Source organism: Eleutherodactylus coqui, chromosome 2 (genome assembly GCF_035609145.1).
Source record: "Eleutherodactylus coqui strain aEleCoq1 chromosome 2, aEleCoq1.hap1, whole genome shotgun sequence".
NCBI classification, from domain to species: Eukaryota; Metazoa; Chordata; class Amphibia; order Anura; family Eleutherodactylidae; genus Eleutherodactylus; species Eleutherodactylus coqui.
Genome location: NC_089838.1, coordinates 24,166,859 through 24,189,127, shown reverse-complemented (window position 1 = coordinate 24,189,127; position 22,269 = coordinate 24,166,859). Strand labels below are relative to the sequence as shown.

The 22,269-nt window shown below is 47.0% G+C and overlaps 1 protein-coding gene across 1 annotated transcript in view; it reads right to left on the bottom strand.

Annotated features, from left to right (window-relative positions):
• The window catches only part of POLR3B (RNA polymerase III subunit B), a 129,399-nt gene that overhangs the window by 68,739 nt on the left and 38,391 nt on the right, over nt 1-22,269 (bottom strand). Inside the window, exons 11-15 of the mRNA XM_066590492.1 lie at nt 20,626-20,748; nt 18,283-18,417; nt 12,203-12,364; nt 6,002-6,202; nt 4,420-4,582 (exon numbers count right to left, since the gene is read on the bottom strand). Of these exons, the coding sequence (XP_066446589.1) occupies nt 4,420-4,582; nt 6,002-6,202; nt 12,203-12,364; nt 18,283-18,417; nt 20,626-20,748 (784 nt within the window). The remainder of the gene's footprint in view (nt 1-4,419; nt 4,583-6,001; nt 6,203-12,202; nt 12,365-18,282; nt 18,418-20,625; nt 20,749-22,269) is intronic.

Here is a 22,269-nt window from a genome sequence, read left to right as displayed (position 1 = left end):
GAAGAGGGGGAGCAGTGGGCCGGCCCGCCAGCCAGGGGAGAAGAGGGGGAGCAGTGGGCCGGCCCGCCAGCCAGGGGAGAAGAGGGGGAGCACTGGGCCGGCCCGCCAGCCAGGGGAGAAGAGGGGGAGCACTGGGCCGGCCCGCCAGCCAGGGGAGAAGAGGGGGAGCAGTGAGCCGGCCCGCCAGCCAGGGGAGAAGAGGGGGAGCAGTGAGCCGGCCCGCCAGCCAGGGGAGAAGAGGGGGAGCAGTGAGCCGGCCCGCCAGCCAGGGGAGAAGAGGGGGAGCAGTGAGCCGGCCCGCCAGCCAGGGGAGAAGAGAGGGAGCAGTGAGCCGGCCCGCCAGCCAGGGGAGAAGAGGGGGAGCAGTGAGCCGGCCCGCCAGCCAGGGGAGAAGAGGGGGAGCAGTGAGCCGGCCCGCCAGCCAGGGGAGAAGAGGGGGAGCAGTGAGCCGGCCCGCCAGCCAGGGGAGAAGAGGGGGAGCAGTGAGCCGGCCCGCCAGCCAGGGGAGAAGAGGGGGAGCAGTGAGCCGGCCCGCCAGCCAGGGGAGAAGAGGGGGAGCAGTGAGCCGGCCCGCCAGCCAGGGGAGAAGAGGGGGAGCAGTGAGCCGGCCCGCCAGCCAGGGGAGAAGAGGGGGAGCAGTGAGCCGGCCCGCCAGCCAGGGGAGAAGAGGGGGAGCAGTGAGCCGGCCCGCCAGCCAGGGGAGAAGAGGGGGAGCAGTGAGCCGGCCCGCCAGCCAGGGGAGAAGAGGGGGAGCAGTGAGCCGGCCCGCCAGCCAGGGGAGAAGAGGGGGAGCAGTGAGCCGGCCCGCCAGCCAGGGGAGAAGAGGGGGAGCAGTGAGCCGGCCCGCCAGCCAGGGGAGAAGAGGGGGAGCAGTGAGCCGGCCCGCCAGCCAGGGGAGAAGAGGGGGAGCAGTGAGCCGGCCCGCCAGCCAGGGGAGAAGAGGGGGAGCAGTGAGCCGGCCCGCCAGCCAGGGGAGAAGAGGGGGAGCAGTGAGCCGGCCCGCCAGCCAGGGGAGAAGAGGGGGAGCAGTGAGCCGGCCCGCCAGCCAGGGGAGAAGAGGGGGAGCAGTGAGCCGGCCCGCCAGCCAGGGGAGAAGAGGGGGAGCAGTGAGCCGGCCCGCCAGCCAGGGGAGAAGAGGGGGAGCAGTGAGCCGGCCCGCCAGCCAGGGGAGAAGAGGGGGAGCAGTGAGCCGGCCCGCCAGCCAGGGGAGAAGAGGGGGAGCAGTGAGCCGGCCCGCCAGCCAGGGGAGAAGAGGGGGAGCAGTGAGCCGGCCCGCCAGCCAGGGGAGAAGAGGGGGAGCAGTGAGCCGGCCCGCCAGCCAGAGGAGAAGAGGGAGCAGTGAGCCGGCCAGCCAGAGGAGAAGGGGGAGCAGTGAGCCGGCCAGCCAGAGGAGAAGGGGGAGCAGTGAGCCGGCCAGCCAGAGGAGAAGGGGGAGCAGTGAGCCGGCCCAGCCAGAGGAGAAGGGGGAGCAGTGAGCCGGCCCAGCCAGAGGAGAAGGGGGAGCAGTGAGCCGGCCCAGCCAGAGGAGAAGGGGGGAGCAGTGAGCCGACCAGCCAGAGGAGAAGGGGGGAGCAGTGAGCCGACCAGCCAGAGGAGAAGGGGGAGAGTGAGCTGAGTAGGAGAGTGCTGAAAACTGGTGAGAAATGCGGGACAGGGGTCATATAATGGCCAGATATTGGGTTATTCCTCATGTACACATGGCAGCTTATTCTGAAAATTCAGGAACGTTTTATAGGATATTAAAAAGAATCAGCGTGAATTTTATTTCAAGATCAATAAGATCCTGCTAAATTGAGGTAAATCAGTTAATAACTGCATATAAGTCCCATTTATTTCAGCCTGTGTATAAAAGGCTCACTCACACGGGCGTATGCTGTCTGTGTATTATGCACATTTTTTTACCCATGCAATACGCAGTATGCAGCAACTATGTACGCAACATACGTATTTACTAAATAATTTAAGCATCCATAACCTATAATACACTTCATACGCACAAAATTAGGACGCGCTGTTTTTTTGTTTTGTTTTTTTTTTAACGTGCATAAAAACACAAGTCTGAATGGCCCAATATAAACGAATGGCTTTTAGTACTGCGTATTACGCACAAAATAGGCAGAGAAAATAAGCCTGTGGGAGTAAGCCCTTAGAGTAGACTATTCCAAGTAGACCGCTGCGCTGCTATATACCCGACACTGAACAAATGTATTAATGAAGGATTTATAGTACAGAAATGATTTAATCGGATTTCCATTAATAATCCCTTAGAACGGATTTTATTAGTCAGCCTCCCTTCATACAAAGCGCCTAAAATAACGGCTCTATACTAACAGACAGAACGGTACAAAATACGTGGATTAATGGCGCAAGACTCCTCTTTAGCATCGTGACTTTTCATTTTGGCACAAACATGTTTTCTGCGCCAAAGAGAGCAGAAAGGTCCAATTTAAGAATCCGCTAAACCGTGGATTTAGTAAACCTGCACGTGCGGATATTCAGTTATGAAAAATACATACTGTGGGACATACCGTGTTTCCCCGAAAATAAGACAGTGTCTTATATTAATTTTTGTTCAAAAAGTTTTAACTTTTTTACATGTATAGCTGCCTGGACACTATTTAAATGGACTTTTTTAATTAACTGTTAGCAAGGCTTAATTTTGGAGTAGGGCTTATATTTCAAGCATCCTCAAAAAGCCTGAAAAATCATTTTGCATCCTCAAAAATTCTGGGAAATGATGCTATGTCTTAATTTCAGAGTATGTCTTATTTTCAGGGAAACGGGGTATCTAGAGGTATGCGCGCGTGTTGTGGAAAATCGACTGCGATTTTTTTTCTGTGCATCCACGCAAAAATGGATCTGCCACATATTATGGTGAGCATTGACAGCGGATTATACAACCCTCATGTGAAGACATGGAATCCACAGCGCAAACAGATATGTTGCAGACTTAAAATGTGGACCGCTGGTCAATTTACCCTTCAAGTTTTTTTTCCACCACAGCATGTGGATAAGACTCCTTAAAATGTAGAGATGAGCGAGTAGTGCCTTAGCCGAGTATCTCCCCGCTCGTCTCTAAAGATTCGTAGGCTGGCGTCTGTGACAGGTGAGTTGCGGTAATGAGCAGGGGGGAGCGGGGGGGGGGGGGGGGGGAAGGGAGAGAGAGATCTCCACTCCGTTCCTCCCCGCCCCCCGCCGGCCCCCGAATCTTTAGAGACGAGCGGGGAGATACTCGGCTAAGGCACTACTCGCTCGAGTAATGTGCCTTAGCAAGTATACTCACTCATCTCTATTGAAATGTCATCCACTTGGCCTCTTCTATAATAGGCTGCAGACTTTGAACAGGCAATTCCGCTGCGGAAGTCCACAGTATTTCCGCAAATTGTGAACAGGCCTCAAGTATTCTGAACACGTTGTGCCCATTTCAGGTGAGTAACACAAGCAACCCGCTACTAGCTATCACAGAGGGAGCTTTTCGACCCCGTTTTTTAGTTTTATTGGGGATAAAAAGCTTTAAAAAAATGATTTTTTTAAAAAACATTTATAGTTGTTGTTTTTTTAATTCGTATATTTATGCTAAAAAAAAGGTGTGGGAATGGGTTCCTCATTTTGTTTCAGATGTTTTGATATATAACAATAAGTATGGTTTTGGTTGGCGTTGGGGTATTTTCTTTTAGTTTTTTCTGCAATTTTGTTTTACGTATTTATGTAATCATGATTTTTATCACCTATGACCCTCATGATATCATATAAGACCTCTGGGGGACATTCACATGTTTTTTTTTTATTTTATTTGACATTTTCCCACTGTAGCTGGGGCATTCATAGGAGCCGCAGTTACAGGGAAAAACATCCCCTGTAGTGACAATAGTCACTGGCAGAGCTGATCAGGGTCTGCCGTGACCACCGGCTCGTGTAGTGGAAGTTATACTTCCACTTTCACTTTTTAGTACATAGCTCTCATTGAGCGCTGTGTACTAGAGAAAGGGGCAGGCAGAAGGCGTTAAAAACAACTCCTGGCTTCTCCTTCGGGTTCTCAGCTGTGGCTTACAGCTGACAACCCGTCCTACTTCTGATTGATTGCAGAACAGGAGTTTTATTTCCCTCCGTATAGTTACTATCAGCTGGGATTAAAGCCCAGGACCAAGTGCCGTAAATTTACTATGCTTGATCCTTAATGGCCTAAAACAGCAATAGTTCAGTCTTTCACATTCAGTAATACAGGGACTGAACAATTCTCCTTTGAACAAGCAAATGATGTGTCTCCCTGTCTAAACAGGCTGCCCGAGAGCAAACGGGGATGTCACTCGCTCTTTCAAATGACCCACTGGTGGTCTAAAAGGACCCAAAGAAACACGGATAATAAGAAGGGTTAAGGGAAAAATCCAATACTGCATTTAACATGGAGATGTTTATTACCATTGAGGAAGACGATAAAGATGTTGGAGTACGCCAACTCTTCACCACACAGCAGATTAACATCTTCAACTCCAAGATTACTGGCCAATTTAATTATAGGCCCATCCTCCATATCAGTTGTGATATGCGTCATTAGCGCTAGGTTTTTCACTAGACCGCAAGCCTAAAACAGAGGAGAAAAAGAAGTTCATGTCTACAATCACCTGATGTTTAACTGCTTATAGAATATACACTGCATAGGTCAAGTAAGGACCTTTCAAAAAGTTGATCTAGGGATTATTCTGACTGCCATTATGGAGTTGGGAAAGAATTTATTCCCCCAAATGGGCTATATTGGTTTCTGCCACATTGTTTGTTTTTTTTCCCCTTACTCTGGATCAACAAGGTGTGTGTGTGCGTGGGGGAATGAGGGAGGAAACAGGCTAAACTGGATGGACATTGTCTCCCTTCAGCCTAACATACTATGTATGTAAGAGTCCCTCAATAGCGCTAGATGTCCTTTGGCCTTCAGAGCCACAGCAACTCGTCGTGGCGTACTGTACATTCCACTAGATGTTGAAATCCTTCTGCAGGTATATCGGCCCACAAGGACAGGAAGCTTCTTGTAGTTGTATTGCCACAAGTTAGATAGAGGAACTGATATGCTCTGACCAGCTGACAGGAAGGGGGCAGCAATTCATGCTGCTTGTGCCAAATTCTGTCCCTTCCATCCGCACGGTGCAACAGAAATCTGGACCCATCTGACCAGGCAATGTTTTCCACTGATCAGTGATGCAATTCTTCTGCTCTTTTGCCCACTGGAGTGTTACATTTCTGTGTCTCAATGGTGCTGGAACTGGTCATTTGCAGTTATAGCCCATCCGTGCTAAGGAAAGACGAGTCGTGTATTTGGACATGTTAGTAGGAGCATTAGCGTTTTTTTCAGCTACAATCTGCTGGACCGTGCGACTCCTGTTCTTCTGAACCATTCCTAAACATCCTCCTTTGACCCCTTTCTGTCGACGAGTTTGTTTGTATCCACAGGATCCCGTTTTGCTGGATGCTTTTCCTCAAATCACAGGATCCTTGGTAAACTTTGAACACCACTTGTAAGAGAAATCCTTGGCCTCGGCTAGGCTAGCACCGATGACCCAGCCTTGTTGGAACTCAGTCAGATCACTAGATTTTCTCATCTAATGTGGATTAACACAAACTGATCCACGGAAAACTTGTCACTTGGTTTTATGCTGCCCTTCGGGGTCACCGGCCCAATCTCCATAAGGGTAAACTCCAATATTGAAGGGTCTGCTTTTTATTAAAGTGGCTATTCAGCGTATACAGGGTAAGGGTCTCCAACCGGTGGCTCTACAGCCATTACAAAAATGCCTCTTCAGCTGTTGCAAACTACAACCGTTGGGTCACAGGCTGGAGACCAGTGATCTAGAAAATTTCCCAGACTCTATATACATTGGCAACGTCAGAGATCACCAGGTAATGAATAGACAGAAAAGAAACAACACAAACTGGTTTCATACCGGTTGATGTCGGGTACGGAGCTGTAGTATCTTTTAATGGTTATTCTCAAATCTCAGAGAATGCTTACCTCCCCTTCAGGAGTATCGGAGGGACACAGCATTCCCCACTGGGAAGGCTGCAAGGATCGAGGGCCGCTGACTTTTCTTGTCTTTTCAAACTGGGACGATATTCTCGTCATCATGCCCAATGCAGAAATGTAAGACAATCGCGATAACACCTGAGTCACACCTTGACGGTCCATTTTAAATCTCTTCAGTGACCAATTTCCCTAAATGGATAGAACAATGGTTAACAAATCTGTGCCAACCTAGTGTAACAAGTATGGCCAACTGCATGGTTAACATCACAATGTAGAAGAAAAACATACCTACCCCCCCCCCCCCTCCCCAATACTTAAAGGTGGTTTTCCCACAAAGCAAGTGGGGTTATACACTTCTGTATGGCCATATTAATGCACTTTGTAATATACATCGTGCATTAAATATTGGCCATACAGAAGTTATACACTTACCCCCTCCGATGCTGGCGTCCTCGTCTCCATGGCGACGATCAAACTTCTTCTCTGGTCGCACGAACAGTCGCGCTTGCGCAGAGAGGAATCCTCTTCTAGATGGTCCGGGCTCACGAGCTGCGTCCTGGCTCCTCCCTCTTCTCCGCGTCATCACGTAGCTCCGCCTCCGTCACGTGGTGTCGATCAGCCAATGAGGTGGCTGTAATCGGCAGTGGAGCGCAGACTGGAGAAGAACATCCACGGTGCACCATGGGAGAAGACCCGCGGTGCACCGTGGGAGAAGACCAGCAGCGCCATCTTTGAAAGAAGAATTTTCTAAAGCTGCAGAATGGGGATCCAGGTAAAAGAATCTTTTTTTTTTTTTTTTTTTAAATAACAAATGGATGCTTTTTTTCTGTCTACTAAGGTGGGGTCTGTGTAAAAAAAAAAATTTTAGGTTTCGGCGCGGGACAACCCCTGGAATATAGCAACCTATTAACCCTTTCCAATCCACTGTCTGACGTCTGAAGACATTATGATTTAAGGCTGTACAGCTCCGATGTTGGTAGACATCCGTCGGGGTTCTCTTACTGTATATTGCCAGCCTCTTTGCTGTCGGAGCCTATCCGTGTCACCTCATGCAGTACTGGCTTTAGCCAGCAGATAGCGCTGTTGTATAAAGGCAGAAAAAGAGAAAGCCCCCTAGGAAAACCAGAATACAAAATGGACTGCAAAGGGTTAAAGAGGTTGTCTAGATATGAGCTGTTGATGGTCTGTCCTCAGAATAGGCCCTCAATAGCAGATCAGCAGGGGCCACTGAAGTAGCAACGGAGTTCTGCTTTCAGCAACAATCAGTTTGATGCCCAAGTGGTGACATCCCACCGATTTGCTATCACGGATTGCATTTGCCACCTCGAGTGGATGTGCACGACTACAGGGATCTTGGCTGCATATTGGATGGGCAGCGGCCGCTATGTTAGACCCCAACCTTAAACGTGTATTTGCTTACTCCTGTAGGCCAGCACATTACCCGCTGTATTACTATGACACAGGCTGCTGTTAAAGCGCCACTTTATACGATAAGCCTACTGCTGTGACATGTAAAAACAGTGGGGGAAGTTGGTAACCCCTATGTACAATAAGCCTTGGGGACCTAGAAAGAATTTTCTAAGAAACTCAGTGCTCCAGTCGAAGGGGGAAGCTAACTTTCATAATGCTGTGGTCACTCTTGACCAAAGTGATCAATGAGATAAGCAGCCAGGATTGGAGGTTCCTCTAATCTCGGCCATTATAGCAGGAGACAGGCTGTCAATCCACAGATGCATTGGCAGGTATTGTGGACCCGATCTCCCTGAAGTCTTGGCAGATTCTCCAGCTTCAACATTTCCTTACATCCTTATGTCATTCATTAGGTTTTCCTTTGCAGTGATGATGGACCCTCTCGACACTCACTATAGTGCATTTATAGTCTCCTCACTACCCAATCCGATGCACCCCAAGTCTCCCTATGTACCAAGTTGGGAAAGAGATATGATTATGGCCACCTGTCCACGACCGTGAATTAGCCAGCGGTAATTTGCCGGCAAATCACGCAGGCTAAAGCTTTCCATAGCGTTGCTATGGAAAGCGCCGGCCCCGTGTCCACGAGCGGAGAATCACTGTGTTTCTCCGCTCGCGGCGGGCAGTTCGCAGCATGCTGTGAATTGCCCCAATTCTCCACGGTCAGCCTATCTATTAGAATAGGCTGACCGGCGGAGATTCGTGTGCGGCCCCTGCTCCTGGGCGGCGACTCCCGCGGTGGAGATCTGCCGCAGGACTTCGCAACGCCTGTGGACAGCCGGCCTATGTTGGCCACGGTGGAACAAAAACACGAGCTCTATGCCCTCACACACAAATGTTCCATCTCTAGCAAGGTTCAGGAGACAGGATTCAAAATTGCTGTCTCGCTGGTACACTGTGTTCTCCCATCTGCATACAGTGATATCTTCTGTTGTCCCCACTACGTTGGAGAAAGCTGCAAGGTACCATGTGTGCATTACTTTGGGATTGTCCAATACTGGCAAGTTTTTCGTCCGAAGTGTGGCACAATACCTCCACATTCACAAATTTCGTTCTACCCAAATCACAAGCCCGGTTTCTCTTGTACACCAGTGATATCCCATAGCCTACCTAGAAACACTCGGTGGTGCGCCATCTGGTTAACGCAGCAAGAGCCTGTGTCCGTAGCTTTGGTGACAAACCTCATCCCCTCCTATCTTACTATAGGTTAATACAACAGAAGAGATCATGGATATGGAAGACCTCACAGCCTCACTTAACCCCTTCAGTGGCGGGTTTCCTACCCCCTGTCGTGCCCACCAGGGCAGATTTTTTAAATGGGCCAATCATTTAATTTCAAACTAATTTTGCAATCGTGTTCCAAGAGCCATAACTTTTTCATGTTTCCATTGACACGGCCATGTGAGCGCTTGTTTTTTGGGGGACAAGTTGTACTTTTTGATGGCATCATTTTTGGGTATATATAATGTATTGCATAACTTTTGTAAAAACATTTGTAGATAGATTGGGGAGAAAAAAAAGAAATTCTGCCATTTGTTTTTTGGATTTAATTTTTACGGCGTTCAGCGTGCAGAATAAATAGTGTGATATCATTATTCTCTGAGTCACACGAATCCGGTGATACCAAGCTTATACAGTTTTTTATTTTTATTTTTCACTCCATTCTCTGAGCAGTACAATTAAGCCAATACCAATTGTAATAAAAAAATTTTTGCTACTTTTTCACACTTAAAAAAATAATATATTTCAATTCCATTTTTGTATGGTCAGATAGGCTAAATTAGCTATTTTTTTTAACTTTTTTTAAAATTTTTTGTCCCTTTAGGAGACTTGCATAATACTTTTTTTTATTCTTCTAATATTCTGCTTTGCTGAGGCACAGCAGGGTATTAGACAGGCTGTGACATGCAGACAGAGTCTGAGCGTCATAGCCTAGTTTAGCTGGCAGACCCGGAGGCTATATTCAAGCCTCCGGGTGCCACAGAGACCCATCGGGACTCGCTGATCACATTGTGGGGGGTCCGTTGGTGACAGAGGGAGCCCACTCAGACCGCGGTATGTAAAAGGGTTAAACAGCAGAGATCGGAGGTTTTCTCCATTCTCTGCTGTAAGAGCTGGTGCCTGGCTATCATCTGACAGCCGATCACCACATCTCCCTGCTACAGGGACCAATCGGCCGGCTTCTGACAAGCCAATGCTCTCCGTGGCAACATGTAAACTGTGCAGGAGTTCAAAAAAAGCAGGAAGTTGCCGGCAGGTCGGTTATATCTTCCCGCTTCTATTTTTAAAGTCCTGCACTGGTTTTCTGTGGAACTGTGCAGGTGGTGTGTGTGCAGAACACAATGCCACAGATTATGGCATTGCGTTCTGCGCGGTCCCATAGTGAAACATAGCCTGGAAATCTTCCAGGCTATGTCACTATGGGCAGTGGAAATCATCCCGTAAAATGTTCGGGCGTGCCAATGAAGAGGTTATGGGCAACATGTAAAATTTCTGAAAACATGGTTTTATTGGATCGAATTCCAGAACTCACAGAAATACTAAACCACATAAAATTATTAAGGCTTTAAGTGATTCAAGTTAATTTAGCCTTGTAACCTGACAAAACACCTTGTTTTTTTCCACAAGTTTGATAAGCTTCTAATTGCGTCCACTCCTTTACTTTTCTATCCCCCCCCACCTCCCCCCCCCCACACATTTTCCCCCCTTTACCTTTCCTTCCCACTCCCCCAGCTCTAAGTTCTCCCCCTATTGAGATGATGTTGTGAAAATATCTGTCTTTCCGAAAATGTGGGCTTAATGGCTAACAGAGTAAGTTGGATAACTGGCTATTGGTCTCCCATATCTGTTTTTTTTATTCAGTCTATCATCTTTACCACTTATATATCTGGAAGTTATATAAAAGTAATTAAAAAAAGAAACTTCAAAAACACGGAAATCAAATCGAATTAAACGTTTCTGTTTTCCCCCCATTGGTTTCAATGGGTTTTCAAAAAACAGAATGGTTTCCATTTGATTCCATTTTGTTTCAGTTTTCAAGATGGAACAAATCAATTTAATCCTGAAATACGTTTTTATTTGTAATCATATGATTTAGGTAGCAAAGCATTTAAGTCACAAAGTTCCCCCCGTCCTGCTGCAATGCACAGCTGTACACAAGGGGTGCACCGGCGCTCAGCAGCAATTAATTCCTTCGGCATCAATTATCCAACTGCGCCCATTATTCTTTGGCCTAGAGTGATGATGTCGTTCACCGGTGTAGCATAAACTATTCTTTTCAGTTTCCCCCGCCACTTGATTTTTACTTTTGGGGGAAGCTGAAGATAGTTTATGTTACACTTGTGGACGACATCATCCTCCTGCGTCAAAGAATAATGAATGCAGTTGGATAATTGACGCCGGAGAAATTAAAAGCGGCTTAGTGCCAAAGCATTCTTTACACGCAGCTTTGCACTGCAGCAGAAAAGTAACTTGGTAAGGAGACTCTTGCAGTTGAAATAAGTTTTTATCTGTAATGGCACGAGTTAACAGTGTTACTCTACTTTTTCAAACTTCTGATATGTGAAAAGTTTTGATCAGTGGGGGTCCAGCTGCTGAGATCACCGCTGATCGCCACACCGAAGGGGCTGCGGTGCCCACCCGAGCTCTATGGCTCTTTGACGGTCTTCATTGTCTGTTGGCTCCTCTCAACAGCTGAAGTTGGATGCATGGAGGTCTATAGAAGATGTCTACAGACCTCCGAGTCTGTCTTGATCTGTTAAGAGGAGCTGGCAAGCAATGAAGGCAGCCAAAAAAGGCACAAAGCTCGGGTGAGCGCTGCAGCCCTCCATTGTGGCGATCAGTGGGTGTTTCAGCAGTGGTACCCTACTGATCACAACTTAAAGGGGTTGTCCCGTGAAATCAAGTGGGGTTATACACTTCTGTATGGCCATATTAATGCACTTTGTAATGTACATTGTGCATTAATTATGAGCCATACAGAAGTTATCAGAAATTTTTCACTTACCTGTTCCGTTGCTAGCGTCCTTGTTTCCATGGAGCCCGTCTAATTTTCGGCGTCTAATGGCCAAATTAGACGCGCTTGCGCAGTCCGGGTCTTCTTCTCTTCTCAATGGGGCTCCGTGTAGCTCCGCCCCGTCACGTGCCGATTCCAGCCAATCAGGAGGCTGGAATCGGCAATGGACCGCACAGAAGAGCTGCGGTCCACGGAGGGAGAAGATCTCGCCGGCCATCTTCAACCGGTAAGTAAGAAGTCACCGGAGCGCGGGGATTCAGGTAAGCGCTGTGCGGTGTTCTTTTTTTTAACCCCTGCATCGGGGTTGTCTCGCGCCGAACGGGGGGGGGGAAGTTGAAAAAAAAAACAAAAAACGTTTCGGCGCGGGACAACCCCTTTAACACGCAAACTAGCGTAAGCACGCTTGACAATCCCTGTGAACTCCGTAACCAATGTTGTATGTGCAGTAGTTCATCAAAATCAGAAGTGCCTTGATGTTAATGGTGACCACTTTTTTCTTATGCGCTCGCTGCATCGACACCCCTGTAGAGGTCTACGGAGAACCTACAACATTTATCGGCATCCAGTATAGTCCGTTAATCTAACAAGAATCCCTTTTTGCTTCGAGCAGAATCCCACTTAATCCATCTAATGGATTGTACACCCCCTCTACAGAGTGTAAGGTCTCTCATGGCATAAATCGTGAAGCAAACCTCTCCTCTTACCGTAGAGATGGCATTAACCATGCCATTGGTGATCTGGTCCTGACGCATGTGTTTCACCACGTCGAACTGAGCGGCTCTCTGCTTGGGAATGACCTGGTCAGCGATCTTCTTCATCTCAGAGTTAAACTTTTTAAACAAGTCTTCAAATAAGAGTGATAGCAGCTGCAATACAGAAGGGGAATAGAGACCCTCATTACTCCAAGGGGGATCGAAGACATCTTCCATGATGGAGTTATTTCCCTACGGGCAATCCATTTGCTGATAGATTGAGATCAACCATACCATTAAAACTACTGGCAGCAGAAGTGGATGACATTGATTACCGGGTGACTATGGCATCTGTCGGGCGTGGAAACAGGACAAGTGGAAGGATTCGAGCTACTTAGATGAGAGCCAAATAGTGATGTGTAAACAACTGGTTCAGAGCATCTTTGGTGTTGTTTGGCGTTTTCTGGTATGCAGTGGTTACTACCTACTAAAACTGGTCCAGGGAAGGACAACCGGTGAACCAGGGACAAGGCACTCAGGGCTTAAGGATGCAATTGGAGAGTCAAAGCTACTTTGTCTAGACCCATTTTTGGAGCAAAAACTGCAGAAAAAGTTCCTGCTGGCGATGATAGAAGCGTGTCAGATAACACAGGGCATCGCAGTTTGCTGTGGGTGGCACTGCGCAGCTGCAAATTAGTCAGAATGCCCATTGGTGACCTCTGTCCAATGCCAAAAGCGACTATAATAGGCAAGCGAGCATCAGAACTGTACCATGGAGCAATGGAAGAGGGCAGCAGCCCAGTCTGATGAGTTACATTTTCTTTTACATTATGTGGACGCCAGGTGTATGCACCAATTCCCAGGAGGAAGAGACGGCACCAGGATGCAATACGGGAAGACGACAAGCTGGCAGTGTGATACTCTGAGCAATATTCTGCTGGCAAACCTTGTATCCTGCCATTCATGCGAGTGTGGCACCACCTAATTAAATATTGCACAAGTGTACCCCTTCATGGCAGTGATCTCCAGAAACACCAGAGAAACTGCACAAACGGTTCATCCGTGTTTCTCATTTATGTTGGAGATGCTATGTTACATATGTGGTGGGGCTGCTTCCCCATAGCTGGGATGTAGAGATGAGCGAGTATACTCGCTAAGGCACATTACTCGAGCGAGTAGTGCCTTAGCCAAGTATCTCCCCGCTCGTCTCTAAAGATTTGGGGGGCCGGCGCGGGTGACAGGTGAGTTGCGGCAGGGAGCGGGGGAGCAGGGGGGAGAGAGGGAGAGAGAGATTTCGCCTCCGTCCCTCCCCGCTCTCCCCCGCCGCTCCCTGCTGGCTCCCGAATCTTTAGAGACGAGCGGGGAGATACTCGGCTAAGGCACTACTCGCTCGAGTAATGTGCCTTAGCGAGTATACTCGCTCATCTCTACTGGGATGTCATTGCCTCATTCCATTCCCTAGGCAGGTCATCCATTGGACTTACTTCTGAGACGGGCCTGTTGTCAACATTGATGCATTTTGAGGAGATGAGAGCAGAAGAACGGAATACCTATTGGGGGCTACTTGGCTATATGGCAGCTGTGGATGTAGGTTAGATATAGCCAGGGCGTTATGGATTCGATCACTCAGGATCTGCTTCCCTTTCTGGCTACTTAAGTCGGTTTAGCTTTGGTACCATTTGAGTCTAAGCTTATCAAATCCCTTTTCCTTCTCCCCTTTCTTTTGTCAGGTTTATAAGTTGAATTAATGATGGGAATTGTTGATTTAAAGGGTAAGTGTAAACTTGTGACTTCCATGTTCTCCTGGGTTCGTAATGCAACTCTACGAGTTGTGCTTCCATCTGCTCTGATGCAAATTTGCACTATAATGACACGTATGACATTCTTTGTTCCACGGTTGGTCAAAAAAAACTTTTTGAACATAAAAATGGTCCAGGAATGGATGAGGAACATAATAAAGAGCAAGGTGAAGACTTAACATCTCCCAGATCTCCATCCAATTGACCATCAGAGGGATGTGCCGGAAAAACAAGTCCGATCCATGGAGACCACAACCTCACAACTTACAGCAGAGTTTCCTAACTTTTTCCACCTCGCGGCACACTTCGTTAAAACTTTTTTTCACTCACAGTAAAAAAAGAAAAAATTTTAAAAACCCTCACAGAATACTTAGAAGCTTCTTATGGCACACCAAGGTGCCGCAACGCATTGGTTGGCAAATCGGATCTGCTGCTAAGGTCTTGTACCAGATACCACAGAACCCCTTCAGACGTTGCGTTGACTGTCTTAATGGCTCAGACAGGGGAAGTCTACACAATATTAAGCAAGTAGATTGAATATTATGGCTAATGAGTGTGTATGTAAATATCCTATTAAGCATCTAAAGTAACGCAGTGACCTTTCTGGCACCGCAGAGGTTAACAGTCATCCGGTTTTTCAATTCACGTTAGTCGGAAAGACATTACAGTTTACAAAGACACCAACAACAGTAGTAGGAGGCAGCAAAGAGAGAAAAAACATGAAAGAATTTAAGCCGCTGCAACAGTTTCACCAATTAGCTTAATGTCAGAGAATTCTAATTAGGTGCCTTGAGATTGCTATTTAGCGCTAAGGCTTTTAGAGTGCCAAATTCTCCTTTTCACACAGACCGGTTGCAAAATTAAAGACATTAGGCAGCCTTAATTACATTATCAGAACAGCTGGGATTAGGCAATCTCTGAAGTCAATGCGCTATTCTTTTGTCACCAGGCAGAAATCCCTTGCCGTGCAGGGTGGTGGATTTCGAGGCCTGCTCCATATCTCGTCCTCACAAAGCAAGCTGCATTAGACACAGGAAAATACAGCGAAACAAAAGAGACAGGGTAATGCTTCGCGAATAATGAACACGTTACGAAGAGGGAGACGCAAGGTGAAGAGATAAAGTCTCCAATCGGTAGGTCTTGCTAACACCTCTGCTGGCGAAGGGCCTACCCCAATCCTCTAGTGACAAATGAAAAAAAAAAAAAATCGGTTTGGCTTGCGGGTCCCACATCTGTTATCTAAAGCCGGAGCCCATTTCATACTTCTTTTTCCCATGGGGTGTGAAATTAGCAGAAAAAAATCACATCATTTTGTATTCTCTCTTTTCTTTGTAGATACAATGCGGTCTTACGCCTGGCATTGTTGGCAGACACGTCTTTTCCAGTGATCTGAACACATTGAGAACTGTTTTTCTCCCCTCTTTCTTCGCAACAGTATGTATTCTGCTGGAACTGAACATTTCGCTGGAGAAGCTCAAGAAACCGCTTTGTGAAATAGCTGCCAAGTTTAGATTATACATAGAGAATGGGGAATATGTACGGAACACGATGAAATAAAGAAGGGAAATGGGCTGAGATGAGGAAATTGAGTCGCCAATCTGCCAGCCCGTAAAATGCAACGATTCAAGAGGGTTTCCATAAAAAAAAAAAAATAAAATGGACCGTAAAACTTATTAAATCCACTCAGACAATAGGCAAGATTATATCAAAACTGGAGCAAAAGAGAAAAAAAAAAAGAGCAGTTATGTATAGCATCCAATCAGATTGCTTCTTTTATTTTTGAGAGGGCGCCCTAAAAATAAATTAAAAAAAAAATAAAAAGTGGAGAGCGCACCCCGGAATCTAATGGGCAACTGTCACTTTTCCTTTGACAATTAAAAGGGGTATTCCCAAATAGATTTTTATCATCTACCCTTAGGAAAAGTGATAAAAGTCTGATAAGTGGGGAGCTCCCCACGGAGACCATGACTGATCCAGAGAATGGAGATTCCTTGTCTCCCCTCACTTCAAATAAACGTTCCCAGCAGCACACACTTAGTCCCCAGGTCCTATCTTCTTTTGGGGAAGGAGAATAAATTTATACTCCCACTGTGGTATGCAGAGCCAACTTCGGGGCCATGGACATGTACCCCTATCAAAACTTCAATAGAAATAATGAAGAAGTGGCAGCATAAACGGTGCATAGAGCAATCTTCAATATAAAAGGACATCTTTATTGTTTCATTGTTAAAAAGGCAACGTTTCGACCTTTTATGGTCTTTCTCCAGCCGCTAACAGGTGAAACAGAACATTATGTCCATGTTCTTGTCCCCCTCACTGGTGGGAGATGAGGAGATTGAATGGAGCAGCAGTTGAGCATGAGCGGCGCTGCTCCATAATCTGCAAAGGTGCTGATGGAGATTGCAGAGCTTGCCATTTCTGTCAGCCCCACTGAAATGAATGGAACGGGGTCTGTGCATGTGTAATTGCCACTCCAGTCAATCTCCTCCTCACTGCAGGGAGTGCAGCGCACCCAGAGCGAGGAAAGGGTGACAGAGGACCCCCGTACTCAGGATTATGGAGGTCTTAGAGGTTTGAGACCCCTAGCAGATAGACTTATCACTTACCCTGTGGATAGGTGATAAATAGAGATGAGCGAGCGTACTTGCTAAGGCAAACTACTTGAGCGAGTAGTGCCTTATGCGAGTACCTGCCCGCTCATCTCTAAAGATTCGGGTGCCGGCGGGGGAGAGTGGTGGGTTGCGGGAGTGAGCAGAGGGGAGAGAGTGAGAGAGAGAGATCTCCCCCCTGTTCCTCCCCGCTCTCCCACGCCGCTCCCCACCGGCACCCGAATCTTTAGAGACGAGCGGGCAGGTACTCGCATAAGGCACTACTCGCTCGAGTGGTTTGCCTTAGTGAGTACGCTCGCTCATCTCTAGTGATAAACGTTTACCTTGAAGATGCCATCACATTATGATTGGTGGGTGTTTGACCAATAGGACTCACATTGATCCCGAGATTGAAAGGACGCAGTGCTAGTTTAATGCTCCAGCCCCCTCAGTGTCTTTCCCTGCAGAGTGGTGCCCCGGCCACTCGCCGTGCAGGGGAATTGCAGCAAATCCTCCATGAGGTGGAAGCCAAATCTTCTCATCTCAGGGAAAAAAAAATCATTCTCAACTCCACATCTGGCAATCGGAATAATCCCCGGATCACCGACCGTTCTGAAGTAATCAGTGACTATAATCAGTAATATTGTAATGCTCAAGAAAGAGATACAGGCTCCTCTTAAACCCTTTTATTGAATTCACCATCACCACGTCCTCAGGCAGAGAGTTCCACAGTCTCACTGCTCTTACAGTAAAGAACCCGCTTCTGTGTTGGTGATGAAACCTGCTTTTCTGTAGAAGTAGAGAAGCCCCCTTGTTACAGTCCTGGGTAAAAACAGATCATTGGAGAGATCCCTGTAATGACACTGTCAGCCTATGGCTACTGATAGAGAATAAGATTGTGTAAAACCACACAGCCGAAGGAGATAATATACACTTAACGCTTTTATTTCCTATCATGCGTTTGTAATAAAATGGCCATTCATTGTAAATAAAAAGTATACAGACGCACCTAATAACGCTTTGAACTTTATTTGGCCTTCAGATCAGCAGCGATTCATCATGGCGCCCATCCACAGGTATCGGAGGACCCAAGATGTGCCAAGTAAACCTATCGAAACACTTTTACTCCACCTCCACCAGCCTAAAAACTGTTCACATCTGACAGGAAGGGGTCATGGATTCAAGCTCCTTGCAGCTAAGACCTTCTTCACAATCCACAAGAGATTTGTGCTAAAGAAGGCAGAGTTGTGCGTTCAGACATGTTTTTTGGTGCCCCAGTGTTGTATTCCGCTGTAATTTGCATCGGCAGCTCATCATAACAATTCTTGACATCCTCCTCTGACCCCTTTCATCTATGATTTGTTTGGATCCCTTTTCACTGTATTTTTTTCCTCGTTCATGACATTCTCTGTATACTCTTCATATTGCTGCACCACAAAACCCAATAAGGGGCGAAATCCTGGCTCTGGCTAGTCCAGAACGGATGGCCAGGACTCGTTGGAAGTTGCTTTAATCTCCGAATTTTCTAATGTATATTTATGCTGAAAAGGATCCACAGAAAACGAGTCATGAGATTTTACATTGCACTTCGGGGTCATGGGTCTAGGTAATTCTCATACAGGGAAGCTCCAATCCTAAAAGGGCCGGAGGCTCTCCTAACACGGCCTTTCAGTGTATATGCCCTGCATACTAGAGGACCGCCTACCTGTCCTGCCAACTCCAATCTCTTGTTTCCATAATAATCCCGATCATCGACTTTATTCTCTCCTTGAGCCAGGATCACCCTGCGGACCATCACGGCCGTGTAGATGCACTTTGCTCTGAAGTTGAATTCCTTCACCTATCAGATGAAGAAAAAAGAAGTGTCTTATATTATATTTTACAACTAATGGGTTAGTATAAAGTTATAGTCCTGCTAGAAGGATAGTCAATGAATGTCATCCACAAGTGCAAGCCAGATTCCCTTTGTTAAGTTATCTATGGATTCATGTACAAGGAGGCTGTATGGAGCCACATGGAGTCCCTGCGGCCCGCACTACTACGTTTTAAGGCCCATTTAGACTCAACGATTATCGCTCAAAATTAGTCAAAATTCACTCAAAAGCCGTCTTTTGAGCGATAATCGTTGTGTGTAACTGCACTGACATCGTGCAGTTTTTGTTATCCCGTCGCTCATTAGGGATTCACAGCAGGATACAGCTGATACTATTGTTTCAGCTGTATCCCGCTCCACGATAACGGGCTGGGTACGAAGAACAGAGCGGTCCAGCTCTGTACTCCATACCCGACACGGAGCGCTTGGCTGTATAACAGCCGGGCGCTCTGTGCAGAAAACACCTGGATGCAGAAGACAAGCGGAGACACCCCGCTTGTCTTCTGCATCCTCCACTCAGAGCGCCCGGCTGTATAACACCCGGGTGCTCCGAGCGGGGAACAGCTGGATGCAGAAAGCAAGTGTGAGCACCCCGCTTGTCTTCTGCATCCTCCGCTGGCAGTGCAATGTGATCGCTCGTCTTGGGCGATCATCTTGCGCTATGAATGACACAACGATGATCGCTCAAAAGTCACTTGAGCGACATCTTTTGAGCGATTATCGTTGTGTCTAAATGGGGCAATAGGAGGCTGAGAACAATCTTGCAGAATTCTCTCTCCTGTCCCCAGACTCCCTAAGGACATCTTAGGGTCCCGTTCACACACAGATATCTGCACATATTCCAAGTCTAGTCCGATGACAATCTGCATTGTCAGCAATCTGCATCCATGCATGTGAAAGCGGTTTCTGCCATCTCGTTCATAGGCTGTGCAGAATTTCCATATGAATTTTTGGCTGCGCCAAACAAAATATTCCGCAGAGGTAATTAATTTTTATCAAAAACCTGTCGGGTTAACTCCATAAGGACCGGACACTTTTTAGGAATTTTATCCATGTGGTGGTTTTACTGCCCTGTGTTTTTTTTTTCAGGGATATATGGTGCTATTTTATTCTATCATTTTTTCAGCTTTATTAGTGATAAAAAGCAAAAAAAAATTTTTTTTTTAATTTCTAGTGGTTTATTTTAGCGTAAATATGTAAATTAAAAACAGGACTGGGCTCCTCATTTTGTTTCAGACGTTTTAATATACAATTCACATAGTTTGGGATTACAGGGAACAGATGGCGACGGTTGTGGGTGTCGTCGGGTCATTTTTTTTTTTATGTACCGTATTTTTCGCCTTATAAGACGCACCGGTCTATGAGATGCACCCCTGTTTTAGAGCGGGAGAATAGGGGAAAAAAAATAATTACTCACCTCCCCCGGCGTTCTGCGGAGCTGCTGCAGGCTGTCGCTCCCTCCTGGTCCCCGGCAGAGCATTGCTTTCTGGATGCAGGGCTTGAAATCCCCGCCTCCAGAAAGCTAATACTGTGATTGGCTAACACACGCCGTCAGCCAATCACAGCCATTCAATGACATCATTGAATGGCTGTGATTGGCTGAAGGCGCACGTGTGTTAGCCAATCACAGCCATTCAATGATGTTACTTCACAGTATTAGCTTTCTGGAGGTGGGGATTTCAAGCCCCACGTCCAGAAAGCAATGCTCTGCCGGGGACCAGGAGGGAGCGACAGCCTGCAGCAGCGCCGCAGAATGCCGGGGGAGGTGAGTAATATTTTTTATTTTTTTGACAGGAGAGAAATCTTCTAACTGATCGCACATTTGTTCGTGCGATCGCGAATTTAACGCGCAATCGCGCTAAATAAATCGTGTCCGCGCGTTAAATTCGCGATCGTGCTAATAATGTCGATCGGAACGAATTTTCGGCACATTCGCTTTATAAGACGCAGGAACTTTTCCCCCCCGCTTTGGAGTCGGAAAAAGTGCGTCTTATAAAGCCAAAAATACGGTATATATTTTTTCTTTCGTATTCTGCAAACGTTTTTTTTATTCTAACATTCTTGTCCGCCATGACGTCATATAAGACTCCTGGGGATTGGAGCGTATGGACACTGTGTGAATACGGCCCGACAGGGATCCAAACCCATCAGGGTCCTTAGTATTAGGCAACGTACCGGAACATGAGTCAGTATGGTGGATGCCAAGAGCTCCCGAGCTTCATCCACTCTGGACTTTTTCTGTCCAGCTCCTCCCCACATCCTCTGCCTTCTGACTTTATTACCAATATACTTTAAAGCCTGGATTAAGGGGAAAAAAAAAAAAAAACATATCAGTTAGTGCAGGTCACAAGTATCCACCCCCCATCCTTATTGCAAGAAAAGCAAATCATTAAAAATTTTTAAAAAGGAGGCAAAAAAAAAAAGGCCAAACGTAGGGCACGCTGCATTTTTAAAGCACAGCACTGAAAAGTACATCCACGTAAATAGATACATAGACTTACATTAGCGCTGTGCTGCGATTCACAAAATACGGATCAACTATCAGCTAAAAGGGGCCTTAAAAGAGAAGCTGTCAGCTTGAATTCTCTGTCCAAACCACAGGCAGCATGTTATGGAGTAGAAGGAGCTGAGCGGACTGATATAAAGTTTTATAAGTTTCGGCTTCCATTGATAGCAAATTTCTGCATCAGAATGTCATTAAACGGGAGTTATAGGGAGTTCAAATATTTCTGCTCATTTCAAGCTGAACAGTCCAGGGGGCGGAGCTATCAGTGATTGACAGCTGTGTAGGACTATCACTGATAGCTCCGCCCACAGAACTGTTCAGCTTAGAACGAGTAGAGATATAAATAAATAAATTACAAGTTACACTGAATATTTCCCCATAAAGCTATACAGGGTTATTGCAAATGATCTTCCTCATTTGAACCCCCCATAGCTCCTGTTTAATGACACTCTGATGCAGAAATTTGCCATCAATGGAAACAGAAACTCAAAGTTTATTGCACAACATCTAAAGTGTTTTTTCCCCCTCAGAGGTGATGAATGTGGTCCCTTTGTCACTGGACTCACATGGAGCCTGATGCAATGGCTTCTGGGATGGCACAGATCATGGCGGGTGGTAAGGGGGGCATGTAGACTCTAACTACCCCCAGAGGAAACATCACAAGCTGTAAGGTCCGAGGAACATGGAGCCCAAGGAAAAAGTTCACTATCATCACCCCCTGCACGGACAATCCATCTGTTGGGTAGTCGCTGCTCACTTCTGACTTCATTGTAAAGGTAGCCAAGAGCCTGGCGCAGTGACCGAGGGCCACAATGAGCAGTCACCGGTCACGTGATAGCCATTATCAAATGGTATATATAGGTAGCGATCTACCTTAGGCTGGTCACACACAACCGGACAGGAATTGCAGATTCCGCATGTGTTTGATCTGCGGTAATACATGGATCAAATACATGGAGCCTATTATGCCCATACGCAATTACATTGTGTACGGGCTGCGGGTACCCGTGTCATCGCCAAGCAACGGCATGGGAAATATAAACAAAAAGAAAAATCTGTACTGCGCGTGACCACCTGCGTGGGTATGCAGATATGCGCAGTACATTACGCGGCCGTACGCAGCGCCACGGCCGGGCTCACAGCTGGGATTCTCTGCAGGCCTCCGCAAGCGAATTCCACACCCGGCCGTGTGAGCCCAGCGTTATTCAGATCGCTACCTGTAGTACATGATTTACAAGAAGCCCCGGGAACGCTCGCCTTCCTGCAGTTCCAGGAGCAGCTTGTTGAGTGCCTTCTGTGCGAGACCGCCGCAC